Raw genomic sequence first — 22,162 nt, 5'->3', positions numbered from 1 at the left:
CGCAGGGCCCGAGCTTGTACATAGGGACTTACCAGGTCAGCCAGATAGGGAGGTGCAAGTCCATGAACAATTTTTTTAAACTAATAACAGTACTGTAAAATCTGATCTTGCAGCAACTGGAAGCCAGTGCAGGGACGCAAAAACGGGCGTAATATGGTCAACCTTTCTGCTTTGTGTCAAAAGTCTGGCAGCAGAGTTTTGAACCAGTTGAAGACCCCTAATCCTGGACTGCGGTAAGCCAGAAAATAGAGCATTACAATAGTCCAATCTAGAAGAGACAAATGCATGAATCAAAGTCTCAGCATCAGTCATAGACAGGATGGGATGAATCTTCACTATATTTCGCAAATGGAAGAAAGCAGTCCTCATAATGTCTCTAATGTGGAGATCAAAGGACAACGTAGGATCAAAAATTACTCCAAGGTTCCTCACTTTATCCGTATGATGTATAACACACGAACCTAAGATAAGTGCTAGCTGACCAAATTGATGCAGATACCTCGCTGGACCAAGAACCATAACTTCAGTCTTACCAGAATTTAAAAGTAGGAAGTTACTAGACATCCAACTTCTTACTGATGCAAGGCAATCTTCCAAAGATTTTATGTGAATGAGATTACCAGCAGTTATTAACATGTACAGTTGAGTGTCATCAGCATAGCAATGAAAGGGAATCCCAAAGTGCATACAGATCTTCTCCAGATCTTTTGGGTTTTGAGTTTCAGCACACTCCAAATATTTTCTATTGAGTTCAGGTCTGGAGACTGGCTAGGCCACTCCAGGACCTTGAAATGCTTCTTACAGAACCATGCTTTAGTTGCCCTGGCTGTGTGTTTGGGGTCATTGTCATGTTGGAAGACCCAGCCATGACCCATCTTCATTGCTCTTACTGAGGGAAGGAAGTTGTTTGCCAGAATCTCACGATACATGACCCCATCCATCCTCCCTTCAATACGGTGCAGTCGTCCTGTCCCCTTTGCAGAAAAGCTCCCCCAAAAAATATGTTTTCATCCGCATGCTTCATGGTTGGGAAGGTTTTCTTGGGGTTGTTCTCCTCTGCCAAACACAGAAAGTAGAGTTGATACCAAAAATCCCTATTTTGGTCTCATCTGACCACATGACCTTCTCCCGTGTGTGTGTGTGTGTGTGTGTGTGTGTGTAATATATATATATATATATATATATATATATATATATATATATATATATATATAATATTGACTCTGAGTATGAACACTGCTGTTAGCACCGTGGTAAATATACGTAGAGGTGATTGTTCTCACACACTGGCTGCCTGGATCTCTGCACCATACCTGCTACAGCCCGGTGAGCCTTGTCAGTTTTCCTAGTCCTTCACATAGATTCACAAAAATAAATAAATAAGTACATTTTGCCAACAGCAGCTGTGAACAGGTGGTTTATATTATCTTTGATGCAGATGCCTTTGTAACTCTGAACATTCAGGTTTAGCAGGATTAAATGTTAATAGGAACAGACACTGGGATACATAGGACACTGCTTCACCCCTTTATACAGCAGAAGGAAAATTACAAAGAAGGTGCGTGGCCTCAGCTTCTCCTCGTATCTCTGGGCATGTTTTGCCACATTCTCTCCCTCATCCCTCCTCAGCCTCCCTTCTTTGATTGCTAGTGTCTGACGAGACATGCTTGGCCTACGCTCTGGCCTTCTGAATTATTTATCAGCATCTTGTCCAGTTTAATGGTTACAGCAGGTCCAGCCAACTGGCTTGTGCACCTCCAGTGTGTTCTGCCCTTAGAGGCTATCTGTGCCTCTGCTGTCCAGCTTGCTGAATGTTTTCCACATTTCGAAGCCACACTGTGGAACACGGGATTACATGGACTGTTATAAAATGATATTTAAAAAAAAAAAAAAAAACAGTTTTACTTTTCATTGTTTTCATCTTTCTTCTGAAGCATTAAATGTTTCAGAGGTAGTTCTTGCTAAAATATTAAACTAGTAATAATTGATAAATTATTGCAAGACAGTTACACATGTATCATCATGCATGAGTAACACTTCAAGTATGATTTTAGATTTCATATTGGTCAAGTTTAAATGATATATGGTAAATGGACTGCATTTCTATAACGCTTTTTCATCTGCATCAGTCGCTCAAAGTGCTTTACAGTAATGCCTCACATTCACCCCGAATGCTGCCATACAAGGTGCTCACTACACACCGGGAGCAATAGGGGATTAAAGACCTTGCCCAAGGGCCCTTAGTGATTTTCCAGTCAGGCTGGGATTTGAACCAAAGGTCCTCTGGTCTCAAGCCCAATGCCTAACCACTAGTCCATCACCTCCCCTTAAAAGAATCACCTTATGCACCTTCTTCAGTGCAGATCACTAGGTGTCCGAAAACAGATCATGTTTGTAGCCAAAAATACTACGCTGAGCTGATGCTCCAATAAACAAAAAGGATTTCCGTGGGAGTGTCTGTGACATTTTGGACCAGGAGAAGGGGACGTCCACATTTCACCTGACTAATGGCAGACGGTTACATTTGAGAGGTGACGATAGACCGGTTGTTTGTTTGGATGGTTGCCATCCAGGACACATCATTGTTCTGTGTTATGACAGATGTCACAATTGTGGAACATTGCATGTTACCAGATCCACCCCACAATTTCCTGGACTTGTTCTTGGCCCATGCTCCGCCTCTTCACCAGGTTCCATGAAAATAAGGCTGGTCGCTTTGTGTAATCCTGCTGGCAGCAAATAAACAACCACAGTGTGTGACCCCTTTAAAGCAACGCTCAGTGGATAGGATTAGGACTCCCAATATATAGACTCGAGTTTGATTCAAGGTCACCCTGTCCATCTGTATCCTTGGGCAAGACACTTCATCTGCATTGTCCCAGTCCACCCAGCTGTAAATGGGTACCAGCCTTGACTAGGGAACTTGCGATGGACTGTGGTCTCGTCCAGCAGGAGCCATACTGTCAACAACAGCTTCAAGGTGAGGAATCCACGTTAAGCACGGGCACCAATGGACCTCAGCTCCTATATAGGACTTAACTTCTTCTAGTGACCTCTGTAAGAGCAACTGCTACAAGCATGGAAACAAAAATCTCATGAAATATTTCAGTTATTAAATGCCAAATGTTTTAACATTCACTTGATGACATTTGTTGTGGCTGCACAGTCGATGTTCACTGTGTGACTTCGTCTACTCCTGTTGCGTTAACTTTTAAATATAGTACAGTTCATTTTCAGAACTTTGTTTTCTTACTAAATTAGTTTGTATGAAATTTTGCACAAAGTCTGTTCACTTAAGAACAAAAGATCTCTCTCCTTAAAGAAAACGTGCCACCCTGTCAACTCATCATTGTGACTGACACTCCTGCTAATGTACCAAAGGTCTCTGGTCAAATTATTTTTCATTGCATTGTGTTTTTGGTTTTTTTGTTTGTTTTTGGTTTTTTTTTTTTGTTTGTTTGCTTGTTTTATATTAATTCCAAGGGCTTTGTTTTTGAACCTAGATTGCAGTAGCCTGACGAAAAGACCTCTCGTGAATTTGGAAAGCAGAACGCCACCTGCTTTCCTCTCTTTGCATTGATTGGAAATGACTGAATTAAACGGCCTGTTTTAATTCAAATGAAATCAAATGACACGCTGTGGTTAGGGAGACGGTGGACCTTAATGAAAATGGAACCTGCTCGCCCGGAACCCAGCTGTGGAACTACTGAAGCATCTGTGCCCATTTCTAGGTTCCAACACATACCCGGGAAGGCTGGAAAGCTATTGGGGTCTGATTACTGCGGGATAAAAAGCATTAGAATAAAGTGGTACAAGTTGTTTTCAAATTATTTGACTTACAGACTTGTGCATAGCTTTTAGGCTCTCTAGAATGCTGATTAAATGTTTGTTTGTTTTTAAAGATGCTGTTTGATTGTATAGGGTGAATGAAAATGTAACTTGAAGTGAAATGGGTTTTTCTTTTTTTTTTAAAAAATTAGTGTGTAAAATAAGGAAAATTTTAATTATTTTTACTGTATGTGTGCTGCCTAGTACATGGCAATGCAAATAGACAATGACCTTAAAATACATTTTTCAAAAGTTGATTAAATGCACTTATGAGAAATTGTCTTTTCTTAATCAACAAGAAATTCTAAATTTTTAAAGGTGAAAAGTTTTTCCATGTTGCCCACAAAATAATTTGATATTTTGCAGCATTTTACTATTTCCTTTGCCGAGGAGGTAATGCTTTCAGTGTTTGAATGATTATGCAAAAAACAATTTTTGAAACTTGGTGAAAGAGTGGCCAAGAAATAATCCACTAATGTCTGGAGCAGATCTGATTAAGGGGCAGCATCCAGGATCTACCAACACACACTTTTTTTTTTACATTGTGAGGTAGGGGATTTTTCAACATTTTTGTGAAATTCTCAACAGATAAAGCACTGATCTTTGTGGAAAAAGCAGGCTTGTGTTGAATGCTAATAAGAGATATTGTACTCTACCTACGTACACCTAATTTAGTTTTTCATAAGGATCGTGCTGTATTGAGAAATTCTTAAAAATGTTGAAACATGCCCCATTTCCACATCACTGTAGAAAGTGGGGGACAAAAAAAATACCTGACTCTACCTTCTTTTTGTAAAAAAATATATTGGTTGCTTTCCGTTTTTCACACAGAACAACATAAACACAACATGCTCAGCAAAACAATCCTTGAAAAATATGAAAATAACTACAATAATTTGAGAGGGAGGGGCCTACATCTTTATATTAGAAATGCAGGGGACAAAAGGTGGATATGTGTCCTTCATCATAGTCCAAAAAGGGTTTCCATGTATTGTAAAAAGTGTCAATCTTAGAATGGACCAGGCAGGTCAAAAAATCAAGTGGGATGTATTCCAATAAAAGCTGTTTCCATCCGGTGACAGTAGGTGACTTATTGGAAATCCATTGTAACAAAATGTTCTTTCGGGCGCAAAAAGGTAACACATTCTACAATTTCCTATTGTATTTGTTGTTAATCTGCTGACTTGGGAGACCAAGAAGAAGAGAAACAGGATTGAGATCTGTGTTAATCTTGATCATTTTTCTGATTTCGATGAAGACGGATTCCCAGGATCTCTGGATGTTCGGGCATGACCAAAGACAGTAAGACTGCCTTCATGTATTTTGCATTTTGGACACTGTGAAGAAGAGCCTGGTTTAAAGTTCGACACTCGATTTGGAGCCAAATGAGCTCTATGCAGTAATTTAAGTTGCAAAGACCACAGGCGATTACAAATTGAAATTTTGACCGACCGACCTTAATTTGATCTGCTCCAAAAGTTCGTGGTTTCTGCGTTTGTCCATAACCCAACTTTTAACCAAGTTTCGAGGAAAATTAGTGTCATAATTGTTGTGTAATCCTGCTAAAGTTTATCTCTAGGAGTTAGAGATATAAGAATTTGTGTCTTTAATCCAGTGAGTTGTATTTTGGCCATTTGAATGTGTATTTTGTTTGATTCCCTTCCACAGTGTCCACTTGTACTACCTTTTCCCCACTTTAGAGGAGGGCGGCCTCGCCACGTACAGAACAGCTATTGTACAGAACCAGCACTTAGCCATGCTTGCCAAGGTAAACGCACTTCATCTCATAACAAGTCCTGCATCCACAGGTCAAAGTATTGAAAGGTTTCTGACAGCAGAACATGTCTGAGACAATGTTATTGTTTTCTGTCTTGCTGTTATGACTTTGCTTCTTTCTAAGGGGACGCTGGGGAGAGAGAGTAATTTTGTCTGGCTGCCAGCCTTACTTTATATATGCGTGTGTATGTGCATGCGTGTACACCCGCTCTGGTTTGTAATTGGAGTTAAAAGGTTGTTGTTTTGGAGAACTAAAGTAGTACTGTTTTGGTCCCTGTGGGCCCCGAGAGGTCTTCCTGAAACACTCTGCAGTTCCTGTTATCGCCAAGCCCCCTTACTTTCCTCCTCCTTGCTCTCCTGGCAGCGTTGGAGAGCCAAGCCACACTCACTGGCACGTTTGTAAAGACTACAACAATAATCGTCTCGTGATGTGGAGAAAGCAATTAAAAACTTCAATCTTTCATGTTCCTCCCTGCTGAATACAAAGATGCAGGCGCCCGAATCTGCATTAGTGCTGTGTTGCAGTTTGGCTTGTTTCAATTTGCCGCTCACGGTAAAGTGAGTGTGATACAGTGTTCGATGTTGCCAAGTTGTTTACTGGGCTTCCTCTAAAGCTGTCTGCTCAAGAACACTTACAGTTATCTTTCAGAAAATATCTTTTGCAAGCAACGGCACAAGCTGCCACTTCACATGAGGGCTTAAAAGTCACAATGAGTTCCCTCTCAGTTTGAGTATTTATGAAGAGTGATTTAATTTGGGTGGAAAATCACAGGGGGTAGGAAGCCACCAACAGTTATCAGCCATAATTAAACAGCACCCTGACTGTTTTTGCCTCTTCTGTGCTACGCTGCCAACAAAGTCAAGTTTCTTTTGACTTTGGTTTGAAAAACTGTTTCAAAAAGTTTAACTGACCCACTGCCATTTATCTAACTATCCACTTTTCTCTACATACGTGATTGAAAGTTATAAGGGGACTCGGTCCTTTCCTTTGGGGTAAAGGCGGATTACAGCCTAAACATGTCAACAGTCTATACAGCAGCAGTCACACTGTGACAGGTTGAGAAAACATATGAGCAACATAAGTGAAATTTTGTCTGTTTTTGTCCTCTGCATATGTTTTTGTCATTCGATAAATGTGTTCATTGTCAGCTGATGTCCGTTGGAAAGTTTTGTGCCTGCTCAAAGCTTTGAGTGGACATCAGATGGAGATCTTCCCCATTGTAGAACTTTTTCTTTAGGTTGCCAGTGGATATCCGGTAGATGTTAGTTTTATCCTTGCGTTGTCTGTTCGTCTTCTGTTCATACCCAGAAGCGCTATACACCTGTGTTTGGTAGTTGTCCCCTCATTCCATCAGAGACCCAAATCCACCGGACACTGATGGATTAGGCAATTTTTGCGAACGGTCAAATTATTACAATCTGTTAAAATCAGTTTACCCAGAGTCCACCTTAATTGAATTAAGATATTCAAACACTTAAGAGTTAGCCTATTCTACATGTCGCTCAGTGGGTTAAGAGTTGGGCTACCATTATTTAGATTGGTTTGATTGCCAGTCATGCGATCTGTCTTATCCTGTAAGTGTTTACTGCCCTTAGTTGGGGAAGTAAAGCCACCTTGAACCCCGCACTGCCGTGCAGTTCATCGTGCCAATGCGTCCCGCTTTGTCCTGCTTGACGCCACGCTATATAAAATAATAATTTTGTAGCCGATGACTCATTTGCTCTCAGACATTGGCTGATGACACCATTCTCTCATCGCTGCCAGAATCACAGAGAAATTATCTACAGCTGCAGGTTGTCTTGTGCATGTCATGTAGTGGAGACCGGGTTTGGAATCTTGTCTCAAAAGTAATTATTTATAATATATATATTGTACTGTATTTTTAAAACCGGTGCATTTTCATTCCTCGTTATGAGTTAGATCAGGGGTGGCCAAGTTCGGTCCTCGAGAGCCACCTTCCTGACACTTAGTTGTCTCCCTGCTCCAACACACCTGAATCCAATGAAAGACTCGTTAGCAGACTTTTAATGAGCCTTTCATTGGATTCAGGTGTGTTGGACCAGGGAGTCAACTAAGAGTGTCAGGAAGGTGGCTCTCGAGGACCGAACTTGGCCACCCCTGAGTTAGATAATATATCTGTAAAGTTAAGTTTTATTATAGATGTAACATGTCTTCCTAAGCTTATTTCATGTTCAGATGCCCTGCAGGCAGTGACATGCATTGACACGCAGTGACACAGTGTTTTTGAATAGGTAGCACAATGTACACAACCAGTTCACACAAGTGGCACGAAAGCAATGCATGCCAGAAATTTCGATCATTTAAAAAAAAAATTTGCACACTAGCACACAGCCATGCACAGTTCACGCATGTTAATGATGAGGTTCCTCATTGGCACAAAGTAAAGATTGCGTGCAAGTGCAAGGATCAAATTCGTGCAAGTGTCAAGTTGCCTTAATTTGTGTTTGACTAACATAGCATGCAGGTCGCAGACTCTTATCTGCTTTGGTCCAGGGATAAGTCTCAAGTCCTATATAGGATCTACTTCTACTTTTTCTTCATCTATTATTAACAGAAGGTAGTAATCCTCTGTATAAAGCACCTTACATGTGTGGGGCTGTGTCTCTGTATATGTGTCTGCAGTCAGTTGTGGTTTTCTGTGCTCATGATGTGCCACCTCACTTGACAGAAAAACTGTAGCACATGCTTCTACAATGATCTATTAGGCCAATTAACAGCACAGCGAGCCATATTGTTACAGATGTGTATTAAAATTATTACAACGGAGCCATTTGCTCATGATAACAGCAGTTAACGTGTTTCTGTATGATGCTACCAACTTAAAAAAGATGTTCTTTTTTAAAGATGTGATGAAGAATTAATCACCTTTTTAAGGCTATCACCTTTGTCACGTCAGCTACAGTCGAAAAAATAAACATAACACTTATAAATTAATCAAAATTAAGACTCCTTTTTTGTGTTTATTATTATGAATGTACAATTTCCATTTTATTTATGCAAATCCATACATTTTCTAATGCATTTTAAATCACCACATTAAACTCAATTTTCTGATTATATTATGGACTGTAGATGATGGAATCCCCAAATTCCTTGCAACTGAATGTTGAGAAACATTGTTCTTAAACTGTTGGACTGTTTTTGCATGTAGTTGTTCACAAAGTGGTGATCTCGCCCCATCTTTGCTTGCAAACGGCTGAGCCTTTTGGGGATGCTCCTTTTATACCAAATCATGACACTCACCTGTTTCCAGTTAGATGTTCTTTGAGCATTCAGCAACTTTTCCAGTCTTTTGTTGCCCCGTCCCAACTTTTTTGAAACATGTTACAGGCATCCATTTCAAAATGAGCAAGTATTTGCACAAAACAAAGTTTATCAGTTTGAACATTAAATATCTTGTCTTTGTGGTGTGTTTAACTGAATATAAGTTGAAGAGAATTTTCAAATCATTGCATTCTGTTTTTACTTACATTTTACACAATGTCCCAACTTCACTGGAATTGGGGTTGTACAAACTATATCACATGACGCATCAAACAAAAAACACAAACGTCCAGTTAGCTCTCCTTGAAGATGCTGAGCGAGAATAATTTTCTTCATATAATGTGCTACCACAGTGTGTAGTGTCACTGAAATCCAATAATGCCAACAACAGTGAATAAATAACTAAATGAATAGAAGAAGAAGAATGTGATATAATACACCAAGCAAGTCAATTAACTTATGACCAGTGTAAAAACTCTACTTTGACCAGATCCAGTGGGGTCACCCCAAGCAAGCACAGCAACTGAAGGTAAGGATTTAACTATTTTGTGAACACCGGGTGTTGCTCAATTCAAATTCAAGTACTACAGGAGGTTAGACTAATGAATGTGAATATCACTGAGTTAATAAATGTTAAAAACAAACAATGAGGAATATCTGGTACCACTCCATTGCTTTCCAGGATGAAAAGCAAGCCAATTATGTTGATTGCTCTTACTCTCATTTCGACAGCTCCTGAAACACCAATCGTTGAGTGGATAATTTGAACAGGTTGTTTCGTTTTAAAGTAAGATTATTTTTTGGTGTTATTAGTTTGTCTTGTATGTTGCATAAAATACAAGTGCTACAAATGTATTGCATATCTTTTATTTTTTTTGAGTGAACACCCAACAATGACAGACAAATATCACACACACACACACACACACACACACACACATATATATATATACATATATATATATATATACATATATATATAGTAAATCCCTTCAGCTGCTCCCTTGTTTGCACTCTGGGTCACCACAGCAAATCCAAGGTGGATCTGTATGTTGATTTGGCACAAGTTTTATGCACACACATGCACACTACCCAACCACCCACACACACACCTACATGTGGCCGCAATAAAATATACACTGAAAATCAAAGTCAGAACCACTTGCTTATTTTTTTTATTTGAGTTTGTTACCCTAGTATTTTGATAAAGTAATATTTGATATTACAGCAAGTCAAATCTGATTTTTTTTATTTAAAGCCAAACAAATTTTTGTTTTTGCTATTAGTATTTATTTGCAGGTGCTCTCCATTTGCTGGTGACTGATGAAATGGAAAAAAAACAAATTGCAGGAGACCATAGACAAGAAATATTTTTATAGTTGTAGAACAAGGAGAAAGTCTATTTTGAAACAAGAAAAATTGTCATACCTTATTCATTTACAGAATCAGCAGAAGTGAGTATGCTACGTAACTGTCAAGTGATTCAGAATTCCAAGACCTCCAAATATTGCACGGTTTAAATTGTCAAGCTGAGTGTTTCCTCTGACTAACAATCAAAAACAAATACTTTCAAAAGGAGACAAAGCAAACACAGCTCACAAATTTAACATCTAATGCAACAATGCTCAATGTCGAGCAGTTTCTCACTTTTAAATTTGGAGTGAAATAATGGCCCTTAGTCCAGCAAGACATAGACACTAGTTTGAAGCTTAATGTAGACTTGTGTGCCATACATCACACTCACAAAGTGAGGAACCTTGGGGTGACTTCTGATCCTGCTTTGTCCTTTGATTTCGCAACACATCAGAGAAATCAGTAGGACTGCTTTCGTCAATCTTTGTAGCATAGCAAGGATTCATCTCATGCTGTCTATGGATCCTTGCATTTGTCTCTTCTAGACTCAATTACTGCAGTGTCCTATTTTCTGGGTTACTGCAGTCCAGCATTAGGGGTCTCCAACTGGTTCAAAATGCTGCTGCCAGAATTTTGAAAAGAAGCAGAAAGTTTGACCAGCATTAGGGGTCTCCAACTGGTTCAAAATGCTGCTGCCAGAATTTTGAAAAGAAGCAGAAAGTTTGACCAGATTACACCCATTTTGGCACCCCTTCACTGGCTTCCTGTCTCTCTGAGGTTTGATTTTAAGGTTCTGCTACTAACATAAAATTATTCACGGACGTGCGCCTCCATATCTAGCTGACCTAATTAAACGTTACGTACCGGCCCGGGCTTTTCGTTCTCAGGGTGCAGGACTACTTTGTGTCCCTAAGGTGAATAAGTCGTCTGCGGGTCACAGAGCTTTCTCTTATCCTAATTACGCCCTACACACTGGCTCATGCTCTGAGTTCTCAGGATGCAGGACTTCTTTGTGCCCCTAAGGTTAAATAAAAGTCAGCAGGCCACAAAGCCTTCACTTATCATGTACCTGCCTTGTGGAATGATCTCCCTGCAGAGATAAAACAGTCAGATTCCACACAGACATTCAAGTTCAGACTAAAGATGCATATGTATCTTGTATGACTAGCATATGGGTGTAGTATGGAATTATGCTTCCTCTCTTTTTAATTCTTATTTAGCAGCGGAATAGGTCTCAGCCTCACTACATCTAAATTCTGGATCTGTTAGTGAAGCACAGGGCTAGCTGCTGTCCACCACTGCTGGCTGGACACTGCTGCTGTCCACCAGATGCTGGTGACTACCTTAGCATCTTTGCTTCCCTGTTGACTTACTGCTGGTGAATTACTCCGTAAGGTGCAGTTATTTCTGGCAGACTGATTCTGCTCTTATTCTCTCTGCCCAAGGCACTGACAACACCAATGAATGATCCGGTCACTGCAAAACCAGGATGTTGGACTGGCCCCAGGAAGCCCTACTTTTTCAAGACCTACCTCTTCAACCACCTAAACACCCAAGATGCACTGCTTTTTGATTTCAATTAAGGACTGTTTTTGTTGCTCTTCTATTTTGTCTGTTTCTTCTGTTTGTTAAGAAATTCTTGTAAAATCAGTAAAAACCTTGTAATTACACTCAACAAAAATATAAATGCAACACTTTTGGTTTTGCTCCCATTTTGTATGAGATGAACTCAAAAGATCTAAAACTTTTTCCACATGATATGGCACACCTGTGAGGTGGGATGGATTATCTCAGCAAAGGAGAAGTGCTCACTATCATAGATTTAGACTGGTTTGTGAACAATATTTGAGGGAAATGGTGATATTGTGTATGTGGAAAAAGTTTTAGATCTTTGAGTTCATCTCATACAAAATGGGAGCAAAACCAAAAGTGTTGCATTTATATTTTTGTTGAGTGTAATTACAAGGTTTTTACTGATTTTACAAGAATTTCTTAACAAACAGAAGAAACAGACAAAATAGAAGAGCAACAAAAACAGTCCTTAATTGAAATCAAAAAGCAGTGCATCTTGGGTGTTTAGGTGGTTGAAGAGGTAGGTCTTGAAAAAGTAGGGCTTCCTGGGGCCAGTCCAACATCCTGGTTTTGCAGTGACCGGATCATTCATTGGTGTTGTCAGTGCCTTGGGCAGAGAGAATAAGAGCAGAATCAGTCTGCCAGAAATAACTGCACCTTACGGAGTAATTCACCAGCAGTAAGTCAACAGGGAAGCAAAGATGCTAAGGTAGTCACCAGCATCTGGTGGACAGCAGCAGTGTCCAGCCAGCAGTGGTGGACAGCAGCTAGCCCTGTGCTTCACTAACAGATCCAGAATTTAGATGTAGTGAGGCTGAGACCTATTCCGCTGCTAAATAAGAATTAAAAAGAGAGGAAGCATAATTCCATACTACACCCATATGCTAGTCATACAAGAGGGAGAATACATATGCATCTTTAGTCTGAACTTGAATGTCTGTGTGGAATCTGACTGTTTTATCTCTGCAGGGAGATCATTCCACAAGGCAGGTACATGATAAGTGAAGGCTTTGTGGCCTGCTGACTTTTATTTAACCTTAGGGGCACAAAGAAGTCCTGCATCCTGAGAACTCAGAGCATGAGCCAGTGTGTAGGGCGTAATTAGGATAAGAGAAAGCTCTGTGACCCGCAGACGACTTATTCACCTTAGGGACACAAAGTAGTCCTGCACCCTGAGTACGAAAAGCCCGGGCCGGTACGTAAGGTTTAAGTAGGTCAGCTAGATATGGAGGCGCACGTCCGTGAATAATTTTATGTTAGTAGCAGAACCTTAAAATCAAACCTCAGAGAGACAGGAAGCCAGTGAAGGGGTGCCAAAATGGGTGTAATCTGGTCAAACTTTCTGCTTCTTTTCAAAATTCTGGCAGCAGCATTTTGAACCAGTTGGAGACCCCTAATGCTGGACTGCAGTAACCCAGAAAATAGGACACTGCAGTAATTGAGTCTAGAAGAGACAAATGCAAGGATCCATAGACAGCATGAGATGAATCCTTGCTATGCTACAAAGATTGACGAAAGCAGTCCTACTGATTTCTCTGATGTGTTGCGAAATCAAAGGACAAAGCAGGATCAGAAGTCACCCCAAGGTTCCTCACTTTGTGAGTGTGATGTATGGCACACAAGTCTACATTAAGCTTCAAACTAGTGTCTATGTCTTGCTGGACTAAGGGCCATTATTTCACTCCAAATTTAAAAGTGAGAAACTGCTCGACATTGAGCATTGTTGCATTAGATGTTAAATTTGTGAGCTGTGTTTGCTTTGTCTCCTTTTGAAAGTATTTGTTTTTGATTGTTAGTCAGAGGAAACACTCAGCTTGACAATTTAAACCGTGCAATATTTGGAGGTCTTGGAATTCTGAATCACTTGACAGTTACGTAGCATACTCACTTCTGCTGATTCTGTAAATGAATAAGGTATGACAATTTTTCTTGTTTCAAAATAGACTTTCTCCTTGTTCTACAACTATAAAAATATTTCTTGTCTATGGTCTCCTGCAATTTGTTTTTTTTCCATTTCATCAGTCACCAGCAAATGGAGAGCACCTGCAAATAAATACTAATAGCAAAAACAAAAATTTGTTTGGCTTTAAATAAAAAAAATCAGATTTGACTTACTGTAATATCAAATATTACTTTATCAAAATGCTAGGGTAACAAACTCAAATAAAAAAAATAAGCAAGTGGTTCTGACTTTGATTTTCAGTGTATATTTTATTGCGGCCACATGTAGGTGTGTGTGTGGGTGGTTGGGTAGTGTGCATGTGTGTGCATAAAACTTGTGCCAAATCAACATACAGATCCACCTTGGATTTGCTGTGGTGACCCAGAGTGCAAACAAGGGAGCAGCTGAAGGGATTTACTATATATATATGTATATATATGTATATATATATGTGTGTGTGTGTGTGTGTGTGTGATATTTGTCTGTCATTGTTGGGTGTTCACTCAAAAAAAATAAAAGATATGCAATACATTTGTAGCACTTGTATTTTATGCAACATGCAAGACAAACTAATAACACCAAAAAATAATCTTACTTTAAAACGAAACAACCTGTTCAAATTATCCACTCAACGATTGGTGTTTCAGGAGCTGTCGAAATGAGAGTAAGAGCAATCAACATAATTGGCTTGCTTTTCATCCTGGAAAGCAATGGAGTGGTACCAGATATTCCTCATTGTTTGTTTTTAACATTTATTAACTCAGTGATATTCACATTCATTAGTCTAACCTCCTGTAGTACTTGAATTTGAATTGAGCAACACCCGGTGTTCACAAAATAGTTAAATCCTTACCTTCAGTTGCTGTGCTTGCTTGGGGTGACCCCACTGGATCTGGTCAAAGTAGAGTTTTTACACTGGTCATAAGTTAATTGACTTGCTTGGTGTATTATATCACATTCTTCTTCTTCTATTCATTTAGTTATTTATTCACTGTTGTTGTTGGCATTATTGGATTTCAGTGACACTACACACTGTGGTAGCACATTATATGAAGAAAATTATTCTCGCTCAGCATCTTCAAGGAGAGCTAACTGGACGTTTGTGTTTTTTGTTTGATGCGTCATGTGATATAGTTTGTACAACCCCAATTCCAGTGAAGTTGGGACATTGTGTAAAATGTAAGTAAAAACAGAATGCAATGATTTGAAAATTCTCTTCAACTTATATTCAGTTAAACACACCACAAAGACAAGATATTTAATGTTCAAACTGATAAACTTTGTTTTGTGCAAATACTTGCTCATTTTGAAATGGATGCCTGTAACATGTTTCAAAAAAGTTGGGACGGGGCAACAAAAGACTGGAAAAGTTGCTGAATGCTCAAAGAACATCTAACTGGAAACAGGTGAGTGTCATGATTTGGTATAAAAGGAGCATCCCCAAAAGGCTCAGCCGTTTGCAAGCAAAGATGGGGCGAGATCACCACTTTGTGAACAACTACATGCAAAAACAGTCCAACAGTTTAAGAACAATGTTTCTCAACATTCAGTTGCAAGGAATTTGGGGATTCCATCATCTACAGTCCATAATATAATCAGAAAATTGAGTTTAATGTGGTGATTTAAAATGCATTAGAAAATGTATGGATTTGCATAAATAAAATGGAAATTGTACATTCAGAAGCTTTAATATTTTGCACAACAATTATTGCCTTAGCAGCCAAATGCATCTTGGCATCAGCTAAACATTTGATACTGGATTTTGCTTCTGAACCATTCATATTTTTTCACATTTTATGCAAGTATACAAACATGATATTTATTTCTGACAACTGAAAATGATTAAAATATTATGGTACCATTAAAGGTTTACAACAAAAGTGTAAGTATTTTATTGTGTTTACCCCGTCAGAAGTGCATATTATGTTTGTTTGTTCACAGAATATGTGGGGAGAAAAACAGACTTGCTGTCATGGATTGGCAATGGATCCCAAGAAAGCCACAGCAGAAGGCAAACAAAAGCAGGTTTATTGTCCAAAAACCTAATTCAAAAATAACTTGTCTTTGTGCTGCAGACAAACAGGCTTGATCAAAAACAGGCACACGGTCAGGCACATAGGTGATCAGTCCAACAGACAAGATGATTTCTGAGATGGGCAGCACAGTGTGTGTGTCAAAAAAACATGGAAACTTCAGTCACAAGGAGTTTTCATACCAAGCAATGCATCCAAAGCTGCGTGCAAAATTCAGAAACTTGGGACAGCAGCAAAGGTCTGTAACCGGAGAGCAAATACTGGATAAAGCAATGTTCGAGTAACGCGAGAACGGACAAACAGATATAATCTGTTAAATACACAAGCAAACAATCAAACACAAAAGTGCTGAAACGTGAAACCAGAAGAACTGTTTGAAAGTTAAGCTACATGGAGCGAACACTGAAGAAACATCAAAGTAAAAGCACCAGCAAGTAACAGATAACATGGAGAATAATTCTAATATTAAGCCACAGAGAATCGTCGTTGTAAGGAAGATCATCTATTGATTGATTCCTGGACGGGATAGTGGACGCGGAGAAGATCTACATCCAGGGTCAGACACCTGTGTGTAGTTTTAAAGTTAGAATGTTGTTGCACTCCAGCAAACACACGGTCTTTGATAGATCCATATCCTGTTCCGATGGCCAGGAAATCTCAAACGATTAGGGTCAGGAGACCTGCTGCAGCCTTCATCTGCCTTCACAGCCATTGGGTTACAAACCATCACCTGTGTCACCTGATCCGCCGTTGAGGACTTCTTGTTTCACTAAAGCCCTGTGAGCAGTTTCATGTTCAGAGTCCCTGTTTGGCCTTCATAGTTGCCGTAGTGGGCACAGGGCACTCGAGGTCCTCACCATATTTCACCCCAACAGGCATTCTCTTACTTGATCCATTACCCAGGTGTCACAAAGCAGACAGGAGAATACTACTAGAGCCAAAATAACACTGAGGATATGGCCAGAGATAAAATGACTCAAAGAATAACACCATTAAGCACAACAATACATAGATCAACCCAAAACACCAAGATGTGACCCATGACAGTTGCATTTGACAATTTCACATTTACAGTTACACTTTCATATCAGTGTTTTTGTTGAGCTAAGGGACGTGCAGCATGAGGAAATTCCAATAGTTTTCTTTTCCATCAGATTTTTGACTATGTTGTATGTTTTTTTTTCTTTTATAAGTTTGGGATGTCCTGTGACTTACTCTTGTGGCACTTGTATACAAAAAAAATGACTCATTTATTAGTAATAGTAATACTTGTAATACATATATAGAACTGTTTGTATAGTTGTGATACACAGGAATAAAATGACTAAACCAGTTTAACTCCAGTAATCTATATTATAATAGTGAAGTGGCCTCCGTGTGCGTGCGTATGTGCGGCTTTGATCGTGGAGAAACTGGAGAAACCTTAGTTGGCTTAAACAGACTTTATAAAAACAATATAATTACTTGTATACTATAACAAGTAATTATATTGTATATAGCTTGGAGAGCTGACACATGCCATTTGGGATGCTTATGTATTTTGGATCAAGGATAAATGCTGCACATTCAATGTTCAATGTAAGTGCATAATATATTTGTAAATACGTTAAAAATACATGGATGACACAAGAAAGGGAAAATGCTTATTTCCATTGTGGTCCATTTAAAACTTCAATGACAAAATAAAAGAAATAATAAAATAATAATGATGATGATGATGATAATAATAGTGTCTTTATGATAACAAGTACCTAAACAATTTATTAATACATTGAGACAGTAAATTAACATAAAACATTATGTAATTAATTAGGAAATAAAAGGGTTCTTCTAAAAACTAAGGTTCTAAAAACAGTCTGGACTCACACGCTGTCCCAACTCATTATAGAAACTTTGGATAATTTATTACCACCCTTGGAAAAATCTCAGCTCCCTATTTAATAAACACTACCCAATCTAGAGCCCGTGGATCCCCACGGACAACATGCTAGTAAAAGAATAAATGGAAATAATAAAAACGAACACTATAATAATGCAACAAAAAAATCAAAGAGCTGATAATACTGGACAACCGGTGCCATTTATATTCAGGTACAACTTGTATATGTTTTTCCCCCTCTTCAAAAGAAATTTCTATGACAGGTGTGATTTATATTCCAGAAAATACGGTAGACGGATTACATTAGTCATCCACCAGAGGGAAATTAAGTAAATTTATGGAAGTTAAATTATTAAGTTTGCGAAACCTGTGGTTCAAATATGTACTTGAGTCTTGGTGGAAGTATGTGCTCTTGGAGCACTTATAGTTTCATTTGTTTTAATGCTTAGCCAAGTCTCTGTGCTTATTAATAGCTCGGAGAAACCCTGGATTGATGGCATTAATGTAGGTTTTCATTGGACATGGTTTACTATTAAAAGACATCCGCTTCCTCAGAGAATGAAGGTCACTGTTGAAGTTCTCCGTTTATCCAGGGATTATCTAGCGTGTGTGTTTGTGTCTGTATGTATTTGCCAACATAATTTCGCGTGTGCACTTGTGTGTGAACACTTTCCTCTTGTGCCGGCTTAGTGCATCATGCCACAGCTGGACAACACATGGCCACATCTGTCAATGCCATGAAATAGAACCTTTTCCAACAAGGGCAGGCAATCTTTTTCATTTCCCTGAGGTTTTGTTTGGCCCTGTTTCTCCTTTTCCATTGAGAGCGTTTGAAAATGTGCAACACAGGGTAAAAAAAAAAAAATTATAATAACCTATTACTTTTTGAAGAGGTTATTTTCTAGGTGTTGGTGGTGCCACACTGATATGAATGTGTTTGTCTTTTTACAGAAACTAGAGTTGGATCGCTTTATGCTCTACGCTCATGGGCCGGATTTGTGCCGGGAGTCGGATCTGCGCCACGCAATGGCCAACTGTTTTGAAGCTCTTATCGGTGAGATTCCCACAAGATGCAGATAAAAGCAGGGGTGAAGGGGTGCCAAAAAAAGTAAATAGATGTATTTTTTCAGTGTACTAAATATGTAAATCTGTTCCTAAAAGGATGGATTTACATATGCAGGAAATGAATACCATCCCTACCCTCGTATAAACACAGCACAGATATTAGTAAGGGGGTTTTAATGGGTGCAGCAGCACGCAGGTATTTTACTTGGAGCAGTTCTATGCATAAATATGTTTAATTTCACCTGCTGTGTGCTTGTGCTTTGAATAGAATTTAAAGTTATTAGAGGTTAATTCAGGCTTGCGCATGTTTAGCTGTGTAAATAGTTGAAGTGGTCCTCCCATTAGGGTCGACACACACATTCACACAGCTTTATTGATCTCAGGAGATGTGGTTTGACCTCTGGCTGGACAAACAATCCCCAGAGCGCTGCTCTCCCCAGCTCGCCGCCACCACATACACAAGCTCACGATTTATTTTGTTGCTACATCACTGAAAGTGCAGTAGGGTTTGTAGGGGTGATTAGGACCCCGTGCAGGAAAACACACACACAAAATTCTCTGTGGAGATGGCCTCTCGCTGTCTACTCAACCGCATGGGCCACGCTGCGCTATGCGGGAGCTGCCGCGTCGGCAGCTTTCCTCATCTTATCATCATCTGATTGAACCAGTTCAACCATCGCTCTGCTCCCCTGATGATAGATACAGAAAGTGGGTGGCTTTAAAGAGATCTCGTTCGCCTCCCTTCGCTTTACCAGGCGCGTCGGCGGGAAAACGCTGACTGCTATCACGGCCCCCTGTTGGCCCCGGAGCCTCGCGCTTGTTACAGGTTCATTATCAGCAAAGATGAAGTCATAATCTATTCTATCCCGTGGCTGTCACCGCCTCATTGAGGCTTAGAACCAAGCAAGGCAAGCAGGGCTGCAACGCTGGATGCCTCCCTATCTTAACACCCCGCCCCCCCCACCTTCCGCTTTCTTTTCCGCCGTGCTGCTTTATCTGAAATTTCAACTTAATAAAAGTGATGAATAAACAGCTGCATGGTTCTAAAGGAACCTGAGAGCAAACCGCTGTCATCGAGCAGCGTGTTGTGATGGGTTTTAGATTACTAACTCAGAAATAGCCTCCTCCCACTGCAGACGCACACGCTGTGGGGCGAAATGAGCACGCAAGCTTTTGCGAGTGCACACGCACGCAAGCTTGCTCTCAAAGACATACAAAGCCGGGTGCATTGAAAATGCTCTCTGATGTTCCTTTCAATGTGACTTTTTTCATCTTCATTTCAGGTTTTTTAGCTCACACGTCTCCTTTAACACCTCGCCGGCATGCCGTCTATCTTCTCCAACCTGTCCTGTGTCTGACTTCCTCTTTATGTCCCCGCGCGTTACGCTGTCTCTCTGTGTTCCCCCCTCTGTGATCGAGAGTTGGGGGTGTTATTAGGTGAAAGATGTGATGAGTCATCCTGTCACTCTGTCATCTCTTCCCCTCCCTCTCTCTATCACCCTCCAGCCCTCTAACTCTCTTACCGCGCCGCTCCTTTTTCTCCTTACAAGACAAAACTCGGATCACTCTCACGTGCGGTAGGCTGGTACAAGGGGCACAAACGCTGTCATTTCATCCCGGCGCTCGCTTTGCATCTGACAGAGACGTCAAACCACCACTTTCCCAAAAGCAGCAGGCGCCACATCAACAGAGCGCTTGCAGGAGTGTCGCTGCCTTGTTGTCTGAGGCACCATCACACTTTGATTTATCTCTGTCCCCCCCTTCCCTTTTTAAACACGCTATTTTCCTCTTGTGCATGCATGCACTGAATTCAAATGGGTCTGTGCTCCTGCGCGCCCCCTTTTTTCTTTTTTTTTGAAAGCTGTGATGGAATACGACATCCCCGTAATATTTCCATGGCCGTGGCAGATAGCTTTAAGGGCTTACTGTGCATGTTTTCTGACCTTTGTTTTATTTGTTTCTCTGCCACAGTGACCATTGAACTTGGACGGTGTTGGAAATGGCAGATAATCTCCTGCTTTGCATGGACAGCGCTCTCTCTGTCTCTCGTTTTTTTCCCCCTCTGTGGAGTGCAGAATGTGCCTATCTACTAACCCTGAGGCAGGGCCATTCTCTTGCTCGAGACACTCTGAGTAAAAGAGAGTCGGAGAGAGGAAGAATGGAGTGAGATTGGTAGAGGAAAGGGAAAGCAAAGGCATCTGCAATGCAAATGGCTGCCCCGAAACCCTGAATAATTCAAAGTGTTGAATGGAAATCTTGCTTTTCTGATCCCTTGTCATTAACTTCTGCCGAAATGGGCCATTCTCATTTGGACTCTTTTGGCCTGCCTGTCTCCCATTCTATACAACCTATCCCTGCACCCCCTTGCGCGCTTGCGCACACTCCTTCGGTGCTTTTGCTCTCGCTCGCTTCGGCTCACCGTCTTTACAAACCACTTTTCTTCCAACTGCTTATTTATAGAAACTCTGCACGCCTGTTGCCCTCCCGCTTCCCTCTCAGGTTCTCTCCGCTGATAAGCCGCATCACCGCCGAACCGAACGGTTTGAAAGGAATTGAGAGAAGAAGAAAAGAGGCCCCCGCTCTGTTTTTATGGCCCTAATTTCCTTGTACAGTTGATCTGTGGATTATACGCTGCCAGCAGCCATGGGGGATACAGATGGTGAACTTTTGTGAGGGCCCCTCTCTAAGCTCTTCTTATTAAAAGAATGGAGAGAAAGGATTATCTCCCACTTGCTGAATATCAGATTCATGCACAATGCAGCCGGTGTATTGACTCAGCAAGGACTTCTCCCTTTGTTAATTGCTGCAATAGTAGCAGCGATTGAGTTGGCTTCTGTCTGCATGCCCTCATCCCTCCCCCAACGTCCGAGCGTCATTTTTGAAAAGTAGCGTGTTTGATGTCACAGTGCATGCAACTTAGCTTTGTTGCCACCGTGGTGCAAATTCTATTTTCATGTTTTGGTTTGGTTTATGTTTTTCCCTTTAATGTGCCGCTGTCTTGTGTCCGTCTGCTGCTTCAGCCCCTATTGAGCTGAGAGGGTGCAGCTTAATATGTTATTTGATGGATTAGAGCCTGAGCGTTTTTGAATAATTCATTCTGCGTTATTAATGTGACTGTCAGCCGCTGGTGTTTCATATGTCCCTGACTCTGGGTTTTTATTGGTCACCGAAAGCACACAGTCATTGGAATTCTGTTCCTAAACATAACGGCTCACAGTTGGTGTGGCTGGCTGAATTGGTTGTGTGACAGATGTAACTGGCACATTTTTCTCTTCACATTTGTGGATAAAAGTTGGTTATTATTGTTTTGTCTATTCACAGATCTTCATCTGGTTTGTACATGAAGTTTTGGGTCCAATTTAAATCTGGTAGGAGTGCTTGGGTTAGTTAAGTTTGTCATGTTGAGTGATACAAGGAAGGATTTTCAT

The 22,162-nt window shown here is 40.4% G+C and overlaps 1 protein-coding gene across 1 annotated transcript in view; it reads left to right on the top strand.

Moving 5' to 3' along the window:
• The window catches only part of drosha (drosha ribonuclease III), a 268,873-nt gene that overhangs the window by 105,944 nt on the left and 140,767 nt on the right, over window positions 1–22,162 (top strand). The window contains 2 exon segments of the mRNA XM_034167642.1: window positions 5,497–5,596; window positions 18,621–18,723. Coding sequence (XP_034023533.1) covers window positions 5,497–5,596; window positions 18,621–18,723 — 203 coding nt within the window.

Source organism: Thalassophryne amazonica, chromosome 1, assembly GCF_902500255.1.
Source record: "Thalassophryne amazonica chromosome 1, fThaAma1.1, whole genome shotgun sequence".
NCBI classification, from domain to species: domain Eukaryota; kingdom Metazoa; phylum Chordata; class Actinopteri; order Batrachoidiformes; family Batrachoididae; genus Thalassophryne; species Thalassophryne amazonica.
The sequence above is the reverse complement of the archived record's forward strand: the minus strand, read 5'-3'. Positions and strand labels throughout refer to the sequence as shown.